Genomic DNA, 13,090 nt, shown 5'->3' with positions numbered 1-13,090 from the left:
TAAAATAAAATAAAATAAAATAAAATAAAATAAAATAAAATAAAATACTAAAAGATGTGCCTTACAGGAAACTCTGGAGATAGATCAGTGAGATAAAGTGTACAGCTTTCTTTATAGATTCATTGCATGACTTGGATTGGAAGAAACTTCAAAGATCATCAAGCTCCAACACACCCTGCCACACAGTTGCCAACTGCTGGACCAAGTACTAGATCAGACTGCCTAGGGCCCAATCCAATCTAGCCTTGCACACCCCACCTGTGAGGTTATTCATCGGTTCCACAACCTCTCCCCTGACATCTAATCTAAAATTTCCCTCCTTTAGTTTAAAACCATTCTTCCTTGTCCTATCACTGCTTGCCCTTGCAAAAAGTTTATTTCCCTCATGTTTATAAACTCCCTTTAAATATTGGAAGGCTGCAGTGAGGTCTCCCCACACGTTATATTACATTATTATGACTACATTACACATATTACTGTATTACGTATTATGACTGTATTACACACGGGAGAAAGTAAAAGGTAATCACTCCCTCCTCCTTTATCCCTCAGAACTCAATGAATTTCCTCATGACTTTACAGATATGGTAGAAGTGCTCAGCCTCAGGTCTTCATAAAACTTCAGAGACAGAGTCAGCTGCTAATATTCACCTAATCCAAAGTGGTACAAAAATTGCGCCATGCTGAGAACAACAGACATCCTTTTACAGTTGATTTCAATTTCCCAACAATAATTTTTTAATATGAGAAACCACGAAATAACTATTCACCAGAGCCAGCACCTGAAAGGGGCACTGAAAGGCCACCCAACTGCAAGCCCCATGTTTGCCTCTACAACCAGAGCAGCTGACTCTCACTGTTAAACCTATACCTTCTCATGCTGTATTAACCAACTGTCCTGCACAAAATGATTCAGTATTCAGCCACATCTGAAGCAAGTATATCACTTGCTCTCCAAGGATCTTTACAGCTAAACATTCATCTAAGCAAATGTAAGGAAAATACTAATTTAACAGATGTCAACTACCCAAAATTTCCATAGAAGTAAACTAGAGGCAATAAAAAGCAAGTGCCAATTTTTTCAACTGCTCTGTTCAGAAAAACAGCAGTTTCACTGTAAAATAAAAAAGCTCAACTCCACTTGGAGGTGTATTTTCACTGAAAATTATCCTATTTTTGTGATCATGCATAAAAGGCTGCTGATGAAAAAAGTTCTCTGATGCTGACAGTGACTCATTTTGAGCAATTTAACAGCATCGTGTAAGAAATACAGAGGAGTTTTTTAACATTCTGACTCAAGCCATTTGTCCTTTGAATCAGATCAGGTTTTGCTTACAAAAACCATTTTCATGAATCACAACCTCACACTCATACTTTCGTTTTTTTTAATTGCAAATTTAGCTTAGAGCTAGTGTAATAGTATGAAAAAAAAACAAAACCAAAGGCAGAGATGCTTTCTAATAAATCAAATTTCTTACATTTCCTCCTCAAAGGACAGACTACACTTTTCTGGATAAGGATGGACAGAGAAGGCTACTCAGATGCCAGAGCAGACAGGGAAGAAGAGGGTGCCTCATCTGTCCCCCTCAGGGCTACTCAGTTTGGAAGATAAGTCCAGCCAAAGGCTCCAAGAGCAAAAGAGAGAACTTTAACTGACAAGAAAAAATCCTGTGTCAAGTTCTTATTGGTATAAAGCACTACAATAGTTACTGCAGTGATTTATACCAGAAGAAAATCTGTTCCCCTTAAAAGACTCCACATTGGATTTTCTCTCTCCATTCATCCTTTTCTTCACCATCTGTTTTACTTATTTAGTCTTTTCACTGAAATACGCGTGGAAATAATGCCCTAAAGTATTTATTATGCCTCTCAAAAAAGGCCTTTTTTTTTTTAATATTATTTTGATAATAACAAATTTTAAAAGCCACAGACTACGTAGAATGATCAGTTACCTAAAAAGAGATTGAGCACTTAAAAATCTTTTGGGATGTGACCTTGAACAAATCTGACTCATAGAAGACACATAGAAGAAATATGCTCATAGAAGACACTATATGGATAGATCTAGAAAAATCGTACTCATACAAGTTATTTCACTAATTCCAAAGGTATTACTTCCATACTTAAATATGAAGGACGTACTTGGGTACACTACTCCACATATAGGCAATGGGTTTAGTAGCTCTCACATCAAGTCCAAGTGCATCAACATACGGATGAAAAAAATCACCTTAATTAAAAACATTACTTGCTCAAGGACATATATAGATCTCCCATTTCACAAATCTAATAATGGAAAACCAGACAGCTGGTTGTCTTTCTGTTTGGTACTGCTGGCAGACTCTTCAAGATAGTGGTCTTAAGACAGCAGGAGGGTGGAGAAAAGAAAAAGCAACAGTTTTCCTGCAACGACTTGCCAAAAAAAATGAAAATGTGTGAGACAATGTGTTAATGAGTATCAGCACATATGGGCAAGTACTGGTGATTTTTGTAAGACAAAAATTTGCAATTAAAATGCCATTTGCAATACAGATAATTAAGATTATCACCAAAATCCCTTTTTAAAGTAGTGGATGCACAAATATACATGTAAGATAATGCATCCTATGCCTCTCTAGTTCTACAATAAATGCGTGTCATATTGAAATTTGAAGACTTTTCTATCAGAAATCCAAATGAATTCTTTTAATCCTGATGTCTTCTATCTTTACTTTACAATAATCACTAATAAAAAACTGATTTTTTAGAGCATCAAACTATGATTTCTTGAGATCTCATTTATAATTCCATTATCAATTAGTCCTTCAATTATTTTAGTATGGAGATTTCTATAGAGTAATTGAGCAGAGGTTCTCCCAAAATAACATCTTGTCTACCCTTAGCCTTGGGAAAATTCTACTCATACAGCCCAACCTATCAGGCTTGTTCTTAAACACAAGCTACATGAATTGAACAGCAGTCTCTAGGATGCTCTTTCTAATATCTAGAAATCAGTTTTGCTGATTATGTATTGTCTCACCTCCGGTCACCTTAGCTAACAGCACCCCAGGAAAGTGTTACAGCTCTCCTGAACTTTTTAACCGCTTCTGCCTTTGACCTGATGGCAGCACTGGGAAGTCCTCTCCAACACCACATTTTCTGTAGAAATGAGGACAAAAACAGGTGCTCCTCACAGAGAGAAAGCAGGGCTTCAGTTGTCAGCAAATTTAAAGATTTTAAATGAATTTCACCTTAGGGGAAAGACTGATTGAAAGACAGTGGGGCTCTCTGTATACAGAAGGGTTTATTGTACTCTGTATCTTGCCAATAAGAATAATTTCTCAGAGATGTTATCCTCTTGCTGTTGGCAGAAACATTCAGAGAATACTGTAGAATGTAAAAGGGCAGTTTTGCGATGTGAATGAGAACAGTGATTCTTATCATTTTGGAGTGCATCTCAATGGAATAACCTGAGATACACTCAGTATCAACAGTAGCTACCAGGAACGAAAGAACAGCTCAAATTATTTAAAATTCCATGGTAAAATGAGTTCACAGGAAAAGATCCCTCCATCCCCTTTATTCCTAAAAAAATGAACAAGATGTGAGCAAGGCATTTTCCTTCAATAACTTATTTTTCTCTTTTGTTTGTATGGTTTTTCTCTAATTGTTTTTATGATCTTTTTCAATTATTAATGTAAGATGTAACTACCTATGATTGAAATATATTGTCTTTAACAAAGACACAGTCAAGAGGAATTCTGATGCATTATTTTCATGAGCATTAGCAACAGGACTTAACACTGTGTATCTGTTTAATCGAAGATTAAATAAGCTTTTAGCGAATTAAATAATTGCCTTGGTTCAGTCTTTTTATTCCTAATGGCTTAAGACATAAGGACTCAAAGCTGTCTTTGGGACTGAATCTAGAAAAGATTATGAGCTGGTTCTTAGGTTCAGGGAGCGCCTTAGAAAAGCAATTTAATCCCACTCAAATTTTGTGGCAACCTAATAAATAACAGCGGTATTTAACTGACATTTCAAAGCTTCACGGGAGAGTCATTGTATTTGTTAGCCTTTAGTCTCATTCCTTCGTCTTGCTTTAGTGCAGGAAATGGATGTTACCAAAAATTGAGAAGTATCACTGAGATCAAAAAAGTGAATTAATTTTAATGCAAAAAAATTATTCACATTCAGTGAAAAGAAACTCATACCAAACTGCCAAGACTGACCCTAAACCTTGTTCTTCAAGTTTCAGTCAGACTATTTCCATTAGCAGTGTTATATAACTACTGAGAGACTTCACTACAAAGACTTAAGGGCTCTCCTTTCCTGCTAGGCCAGCAGGATTTCTCCATGTTATTTTCCTATCCTATGCCACTTTCCAGCATGGAGGGCTCAGGCTGAGCAGGAGACTGGGAGGTATTTCTCCAGAGAATGCTGCAGACCTAATTGCTCATCATGCAGCAGGGACTGTGAGGGCAGTGACTCCAAGCCTTCTTTCACAATCTGCTCTTCAAGCTGACAACAGCAGCAGCTCAAAGAGCAGCTGCACAGCTGTCTGCTCTTTCCCAAGTGCAAAAAGTGTGCCTTCAAGCACACTGAAATGAAAAGGGAGAGAAGCTTCACACAATTCAACTGATGTTGGATTACGTCTCAAAGGCGTAAGGTGTCAGGAGGTGCGTTATAAACCTCAGAGGCTTCTGTTAGTTATAATGATGCTGAATTACGAGAAATAAAGAATGCTACCATGTTCTTTGTGCCACTTGCTAATGAGATTATTTCCACACAGGTCAGAAACACAAACAGCTCCTGGATGAAACACTTACCAACAGATATCAGTAGATCTGAAACACAGTGGATGCTAGGAAACCATCTATTTGGGCTGTTACATCCACATTAACAATGATGTACGTCTACACAGGTTAGGCAGAGTGAAAAATCATGGCAAACAGAAAGGAAGATTGCCGCAAAAAACATTTGTTTGCAGATTATTTGAAAGTTCAGACTTTCAGGTGTATTACCAGATATTTATCAAAGTTGTTGAAGGTTGCAAGATAGTATCCAACTGCTAGTTTGCTTCTCTGAAACAGCTCTTAATCAGTGACTCAAGAAACACATAATATCTATATCCTAAATAGTGACTCCTTGTACCACTTAGTCAAAATCCGCCATTGATCATAAATCATTAGTATCTACATAAATGTTTTCATGTCCCAGTGTGATCCACTGACTAGTCAGGCTGTGCTCCACAGCTGTACGTAAATGACTAGATATAGAAATGATACAGAAACAATCTCAGTAAGCAACATTACCTTGCTGATTTTTCCACAGAGCCTAAGAACAGCCAGGAAGGTTTACATAGGCTAGAGGGACTAATAGAAGGGAGATGCCTGTGACATATCTTAGATGAAAAATGAAATTGGGGCAGTCATCATGAATCTCCTAGTCAGCCAGGGAAATTTCTATCATAATACCTTTGCTGTCAGTACTCCTTTATGTTAAGAAGCAACATTAGGGTAGGAAATTCCTCATACTTTTTCAAATCCAGCCGAGAACTGAGCACCATATTTTACACACAAAATCTGTACTACCTGCATGCATAATGATATTGCTTCTTTAAACAGAGCAGGAACTTGATCTCTAATTCTTTCATTATTATCTGCTTACTTAAGGATTTGTAAATGGTAACATTTAGAAAGTATCACTGAAGTCAAGGTACTCCCAGAGTGAAATTTTTTACTCTCCCATCCTAAGGCTCTCAAGCTAGAAGAAATATCACTGAACATTAATTATCAGCAACAATTTAGTTATCTGAAATAAATCATTTTGATTTAAAAAACAAAACAGAAAATTACTTCCCTATCCCTGATATGAAAACTTTGCCCTACCTAATATGCTTGATCATAAATTATCTAGTAAAGATATATCTTTTAGAAGCAATGAATAGTATTGCGGGACTAATTCACTAAATCTGCCATAACACACTTGAGAGATAATTGAGACGTCAAGCCTCATCAATATCAACCCACTTAAAGTAAGGACAAGAGGACAGTGGAGGAATGATAATGAATAATGCCATTACGTGAAGCTAGTTAACTTATAGCTTAGAAACAGATACATATCAGTCACTATTCTGAGAAAGTCCTTGAATGTTGTGAAAGTCTACATTGATAAGTATCTCAGTTCCTTAAAAAGCTTATTTCTACAGAAATTGATTGCTTTAGGAGGGCAGTAGTCTTCTTTGTATTTTAACTTCCTGACTTGTACCTTTGATTAAATTTTAACTGACCACACAGGAGTCCAAATAATGAGGTTAGAGAGCACACAGGAAACATTAGTAAAATATACACATTTTTTAAAAAAAATCTCTTTCTGACCAGGCAGAGGAAAATAAGTGCCAGATCTCTCAAGAGCTTCAAACCTCAGAGGAGGTTTCTACTATTTTTCAGCACTATTAATTTGTTCTCGATCTTATTCTTAGTAACTGGTTGTAAATCTCCTTATCTGATCAATAAACATACATATAAACACCACATTACTTTCTCATCAAATGTCTTGCATCACAGTTATCATCCACTCATGCTGAAAATGGACACTGAAAACAATCCCATTTCCTGTTATCCTATTCTTTCTCCCCTTTCTCTTCCTCCATTTCCCTCCTCGTCAGCTCACTCCCATTTTGATATCCCTCTCTCATAGGGTATCATTTCACAGGTGCTCACTCCTTCCTTTTTTTCTGTACTGGTTAACTCCACAGTCTCCTTAGTATAGTTCCATAGTCTTCCTGTACCATCACTAAAACTCTTTTTCCTTTTTCTCTTCTTCTCTGAAAAATACTAACTTCAGTAAGCTTTTCTCTCTAGCCACTGATGAAGGATATAGGAGACACAGAAAATATTCATGAGTTTAACAATTCTCTGCCTTGACAATTGTAAAAACCTTTGCAAGCATTGTACTTCTCACTGCTCTTATTCACTTTATCCACGATGTACTGCCAAGCTATATGATGTTCTGGACATTTCATCTCACTTCTTAAATCAACTTCATTAGCTCTGTACCTCCCATAGGATTTTCAGATCCCTCATCCTCAGACCCTGCCCTGAGCAGTTCCCTCTTCTTGTCTGGTACCTGGTGCATTCTCTTCCAGTTCTGTTTGTTTTGCTTTCATCTTACCCTAACAGCATTTCTGTGCCTTCCCCTATTCACACACTCTGCTTGAAACAGCTCTTGAAGCTGATGACTTCTCCATTTCCCTCTTGATCACCTTCTCTTTCCTGCTCTGTTGAAGACTGTCATATAAACCATCTTTTTCACTCACAATTAGTCAATTCTTTGATTCCTGGCAGAGAGAAAAATATTACATTTAGATAGCAACAAACATCAATTTTCAGTTCTGCTCAGTGCCTTCCTTCTTTCTCACATACCTGGCTTTCTATTATTCATTTTATTTCACTGTTTTGCTTTCTTTCATAATCCTTCACCTCCCCATACCTGCATTATACTTTTTATGCCTGATCATCTCCTGCTCACTCCCTTGGTTTAATGCCTTTTCTCTTTGTTTTTCAGTGAATATGACAGGTTACTACTAGATCTCATTCTGTCTGAGAACAGCCTACCTTATTCTGGGTGACAAAAAAAAAAAAAAATACAATAACATGGCAATTAAAATTCAGTAAGGCACAATCAGAGCTGGCACTGACTTATTTTCCCTTGTCTCTTCCCCTCTCTCAACAGCTATTGCAATTTGGAAAATTTCAGCTAATAAAAACCAAAACTTTATCCCAATCTCCTAAGAAGCACAGCTTGTCTGATCAAAACCTGCTGATCAGTCTATCCTAATCATCCTTGTACTTGTAAGTCACTATCAAACAAATAATACAAAGAGAGTAAGGACAGAGAAGTTATCAGAGTTGAACCAAAGAGCAATCAGAATTAGCATCTTCATTAACTGTGGGATGCAGCAGCCAGTTGGCCCCACCAGTGCAGGATGTAGTCCACCCACTTGGTATGCGCCTGGCTTGAGAGCAGCCAAAGCTCTTCTGGCACATACCCAGTGATACAGGTAATGAGAGGGAACTGGAGGTACAGATGTGAAAAAAAAAACGAAGAAAAAACTGCAAGAAGCCAGCCTTCCTTAGCTTCCCTGCTTACAGTGAAAAAATCTAGGTTTATTTCACCCAACATGAAACCACTGTGCATTTCATCTTTTCCAGGATCAGGACATAACTCTGGCACACTAATATCTAAAACACAAATGACACATTTTTTCTTTTCTGTTTCTCCAATCCAGAGACAGAGCAACATGCTCCCTACCTTTTCTGAATTATACTGGGATTTGCAGTCACCAGCTGGGTTTTCAATCCAACATCCTTGCTGTATTCTCTGGATAGAGGAGGAAGGTTGCACCTGTGCACAGAAAGACATTCAAGATTTTAACTGACAGTCAGGATTGACAGGTTTCATCCCCAGTCTTTTTTATTCTGCAAGTTTGCAGTTTTAGAAAAAGAACTGCAAGCTGACAGAAAATGTGAAAGTGCTGTACAAACACTGGACCAAGCTAGGCATTCTCCTACTATACTAAATCCCATATGCACAATAGGGCATTTTTGCACCAGACCGTGGGGAAATATAAAAAAAAAAAAAATCTTTTGTAGACATGATCCTATGAACTATTAAGCAAAAACAAAGTGACCTGGCACCTCTGACAGGTTGAAAGGCTACAGCTGTTATTATCTACAGCCAAAACTTTTTTCAAACTCTTTCCTCCAAATTCTCTTTTTCACTCTGCTTTGTCTTGTTTTCTAGCATCAGGCTCTGTATTGGTATCACACACATCACATACGTCTTGCAAACAACAGGTAAATGCCCTTCAGTATCAAGAACTTCCCAAGAAAATACAGAGAAAAAAATGTAAGTGATTATTTACAGTGTGCATACTATGTTCTCTACAGTCTTGTTCTGGCAGACAGGTCAATAATATAAAAAAGATAAAGTGACCGAGTAGATCTACTTTGGCAAGCAAACAGGGCTCCAAAAAACACAAGTGGAGAGAAACATGCAAACAAGGAGCAGTCCTAAATACTCCTAATTAAAGAGGTGGAAGAAGAAGGAAGGATTGTAAATAAAGGTGAAAATATGAGGGCTGCTCCAAAAGTAATGTCTCCCGCTTTAATATCTTGGCCCACAATATCAGAAGTAGATGTTGGTGGTACGGCAGTAGAGGCTGAACCCTCCCTCTGATATTCCATTACAGCTTGTTGCTGTGTGTCAGAGGACAGCAGAGGGGCAGTCTGACAAAACAGCATCTGACACGGAAGTAAGTATGAAGCAAAGGTGTGGAATTAAATTCCTCCACGCAGAAAAAAATTGCACTCACTGAGATTCATCAGTGCTTGGTGAATGTTGATGGAAACCAAGCACTGGATGACAGCACGAGGCAATGGGAGGTGTGTTTCAGCAGGGTGATAGCGGGTCACCTCCACTGGTGCAGATTCTTATGAGCATGGCATGCAGCTCTCGTTCATCACTGGCAAAAAAGGTAGCTAATGGTGACTATGTCGAAAAATAATGTTTTGTAGCTGAGAATTTGCTCTATCAAATAGTGTGATTGTGCTCTTTGCATCTACTAGAGTTTTCTTAGAAATAAATAGGAGGCATCACTTTTAGAGCAAATGACATAAATTCAAGCTGCATCCAAGACTCAGCCCTGTTATAGAAATTAGTCATGAGAAATGAACTCAACAACAGCAATTACACTAAAAACGAGCGTCAAAACACTGCTTTCAATTTCAGAGTTGTCTTACTTCTTAAACCAAAGATATGAAGAATAATACTAGTGCTTACAGGGTAAAAACAAAACCAAGATTCTCAAAGAAAAGTGGAATTGGGAATTTTTCTGGAGCAAGACTGGTAGCACTGTTAGGTTGTTTTTTGAGGTGGTTTTGCTGTTGTTTTTTTTCCCCCAAAATCTTGTACAGACTGGCTGAGGTGCATCTCCCTGCTGCCCCAGGGCCTCAGCCTGGCAGGGAGCTGTTAGTTCAAATCCACCACTTCTCCTCTGTTACCAGGGAGACACAGGTCTCCATGACGTGGGTTGCACTTCTGGGAGAGGCAGCTTCATTTTCTTCCCATGCTCCCATTAAACTCTGTGGCACTCTGGTTCAGGAGCACAGCTCCAGCAGTTTTCAATGGTAGGTCAAACAAATGTTTGTGAAGAAAGATGTGTGTACAGGTGACCTTGCCCTAGATTAAAGAGATGGAATAAGAAACCTCTGGCAGGCCACAGTTTAATGATTCCTGATTTGAATAAACATAGACTCATATGGCCTTTTTTGATTGAAGTTTATTTAAAAGCACTGTGATGGACCAAGATATGTCCTTAGTTTTATCATCTTAATTTATTTCTCACACCAGTTGCAGAAGCAATACTTAAACACGCTTACTCCCTTCAGCAGTAAATCACTTTCCTGATCTGTCCTGCGTGAAATATTAAGAAGTGGCCTAAGCAGCCAACGGGAAACTCAGCAAGAAGTCAGTGCATCTTCAGAAACTCTTTGCCCTTTTCTCGAACGGGTCAGCAGAGTGCTAAGCTCCGTGCAGGTGAGTAATGTACCAAGAAGTAAAAGATTCACAGTAAGATGCATGTGTTTTTTATTATCTTACTCTTGCTCCTGGTACTGAGGAGTATGTAAACATGCAGGAAAGAAGGTAGAAGCAGGACAGTGTCTGAAGTCATCATTTTTTTATATGAACATAAATGAAAGAGGAGAACATAATTATAAATGAAAGAGGAGAACTTCGGGGAGAACTTTCGGGGGCAGCTTGGGTTGTAGTGACCACGAGATGGTGGAGTTCAAGATCCTGAGTGGAAGAAGTAAAGCAAAAAGTAGGATTGCTATCCTGGACTTTAGGAGAGCCAACTTCGATCTCTTTCGGGGCCTACTTGGAGCTGTCTCATGGGCTAGGGTGTTGGAAGGCAAGGGGGCCTGTGAGAGCTGGTCAGCATTTAAGCAGCTCTTCTTCCAAGCTCAAGATCGGTGCGTCCCTGTGAGGAAGAAATCGGGAAAGGGTGGCAGGAGACCTGTGTGGATGAGCAAGGAGCTCGTGCGCAAACTCAAAGGAAAGAAGAAGGCCCATGAAATGTGGAAAAAGGGTCTGACTACTTGGGAAGAATACAGGAATGTTGTCAGGGTCTGCAGGGATGCGACAAGGAAGGCTAAAGCCCGCCTGGAATTAAATCTGGCAAAGGGGATAAAGGATAATAAAAAAGGTTTTTTCAAGTACACTAACAGTAAAAGGAAGACTAGGGAGAATGTGGCTCCCCTGCTAAGTGACGGGGGTGTTCTGGTAACGGGGGATGCTGAGAAGGCGGAGATACTGAATGCCTTCTTTGCTTCTGTCTTCAGTGAAAAAGCTCCCCCTCGGGAATCTGAGACCCTGGAGATTAGTGAGAGGATCTGGGGAATGGAAGACCCCCCTTCTGTCAGGGAAGAGGTGGTCCGGGAGCGCCTAGGCAACATCAATGTTCAGAAATCCATGGGACCCGATGGGATTCATCCACGGGTGCTGAAGGAGCTGGCAGAGGTGATTGCTGAACCGCTTTCTGTCATCTTTGAGAAGTCTTGGAAGACGGGGAAGGTGCCTGAAGACTGGAAGATAGCCAACGTCACCCCGGTCTTCAAAAAAGGCAAGAAGGAAGACCCAGGCAATTATAGGCCAGTCAGCCTCACCTCTGTCCCTGGAAAGGTGATGGAACAGCTTGTACTGGATGTCATCTCCAGACAACTGGAAGAAGAGGAGGTTATCAGGAATAGTCAGCACGGGTTCACAAGGGGGAGGTCGTGCTTCACCAACCTGGTAGCCTTCTATGATGTTGTCTCTGGCTGGGTGGATAGGGGGAGAGCAGTGGATGTAGTCTACCTTGATTTCAGCAAGGCATTTGATACTGTCCCCCATGACGTCCTTATAACAAAGCTGAGGAAGTGTGGGATAGATGAGTGGACAGTGAGGTGGGTTGAGAACTGGCTGACTGGCAGAGCACAGAGGGTCGTTGTTGGTGGTGCAGAGTCCGGTTGGAGGCCTGTAACCAGCGGTGTTCCTCAGGGGTCTGTGCTGGGTCCGGTCTTGTTCAACATCTTCATCAATGACCTTGATGAGGGGATAATGGCCACCCTCAGCAAGTTTGCCGATGATACGAAGTTGGGAGGATTGGCTGACACGCCTGAAGGCTGTGTTGCCATTCAGCAAGACCTGGATAGGCTGGAGAGCTGGGCAGAAAAAAACCGGATGAGGTTTAACAAAAGCAAGTGTAGAGTCTTGCATCTGGGGAGGAATAATTCCATGCACCAGTACAGGTTGGGGGATGACCTGCTGGAGGGGAGCTCTGCAGAGAGGGACCTGGGTATCCTGGTGGACGACAGGTTGGCCATGAGCCAGCAGTGTGCCCTTGTGGCCAAAAAGGCCAATGGCTTACTGGGGTGCATTAAAAAGAGCGTGGCCAGCAGGTCAAAGGAGGTGATCCTCCCCCTCTACTCTGCCCTGGTAAGACCTCATCTGGAGTACTGCGTCCAGTTCTGGGCTCCCCAGTACAAAAAAGACAGGGATCTCTTGGAAAGAGTCCAGCGGAGGGCCACGAAGATGGTGAAGGGCCTGGAGCATCTCCCCTATGAAGAAAGGCTGAGTGAACTGGGTCTGTTCAGCCTTGAGAAAAGAGTCCTGATCCAGGTCTATAAATATCTAAGGTGTGGGGGGCAGAATGGCGAGGCCGGACTCTTTTCAGTGGTGAGTGGAGACAGGACAAGGGGAAACGGCTGGAAACTGCAGCATAGGAAGTTCCGCACAAACATGCGCAAGAACTTCTTTACAGTGAGGGTGACGGAGCACTGGAACAGGCTGCCCAGGGAGGTGGCGGAGTCTCCTTCTCTGGAGATGTTCAAGACCTGCCTGGATGCCTACCTGTGCGACCTACTGTAGGGAACCTGCTTTGGCAGGGGGGTTGGACTCGATGATCTCTGGAGGTCCCTTCCAACCCCTACAATTCTGTGAACTTATTGGCCAACTTACTTTTGTATTTCCCTGCTAAGGCATAGATTTGATGGGGGGAAAAAAT

The 13,090-nt window shown here is 40.6% G+C and overlaps 1 protein-coding gene across 1 annotated transcript in view; it reads right to left on the bottom strand.

Moving 5' to 3' along the window:
* ST8SIA1 (ST8 alpha-N-acetyl-neuraminide alpha-2,8-sialyltransferase 1) overlaps positions 1-13,090 on the bottom strand; it is a 114,969-nt gene that overhangs the window by 38,467 nt on the left and 63,412 nt on the right. The window contains exon 4 of the mRNA XM_042890225.1: positions 8,296-8,388. Coding sequence (XP_042746159.1) covers positions 8,296-8,388 — 93 coding nt within the window. The remainder of the gene's footprint in view (positions 1-8,295; positions 8,389-13,090) is intronic.

This window comes from Lagopus leucura, unplaced genomic scaffold, assembly GCF_019238085.1.
Source record: "Lagopus leucura isolate 7727_CA_CO unplaced genomic scaffold, USGS_WTPT01 Super-Scaffold_100159, whole genome shotgun sequence".
NCBI lineage: Eukaryota > Metazoa > Chordata > Aves > Galliformes > Phasianidae > Lagopus > Lagopus leucura.
This window is presented reverse-complemented; position numbering and strand designations above follow the sequence as displayed.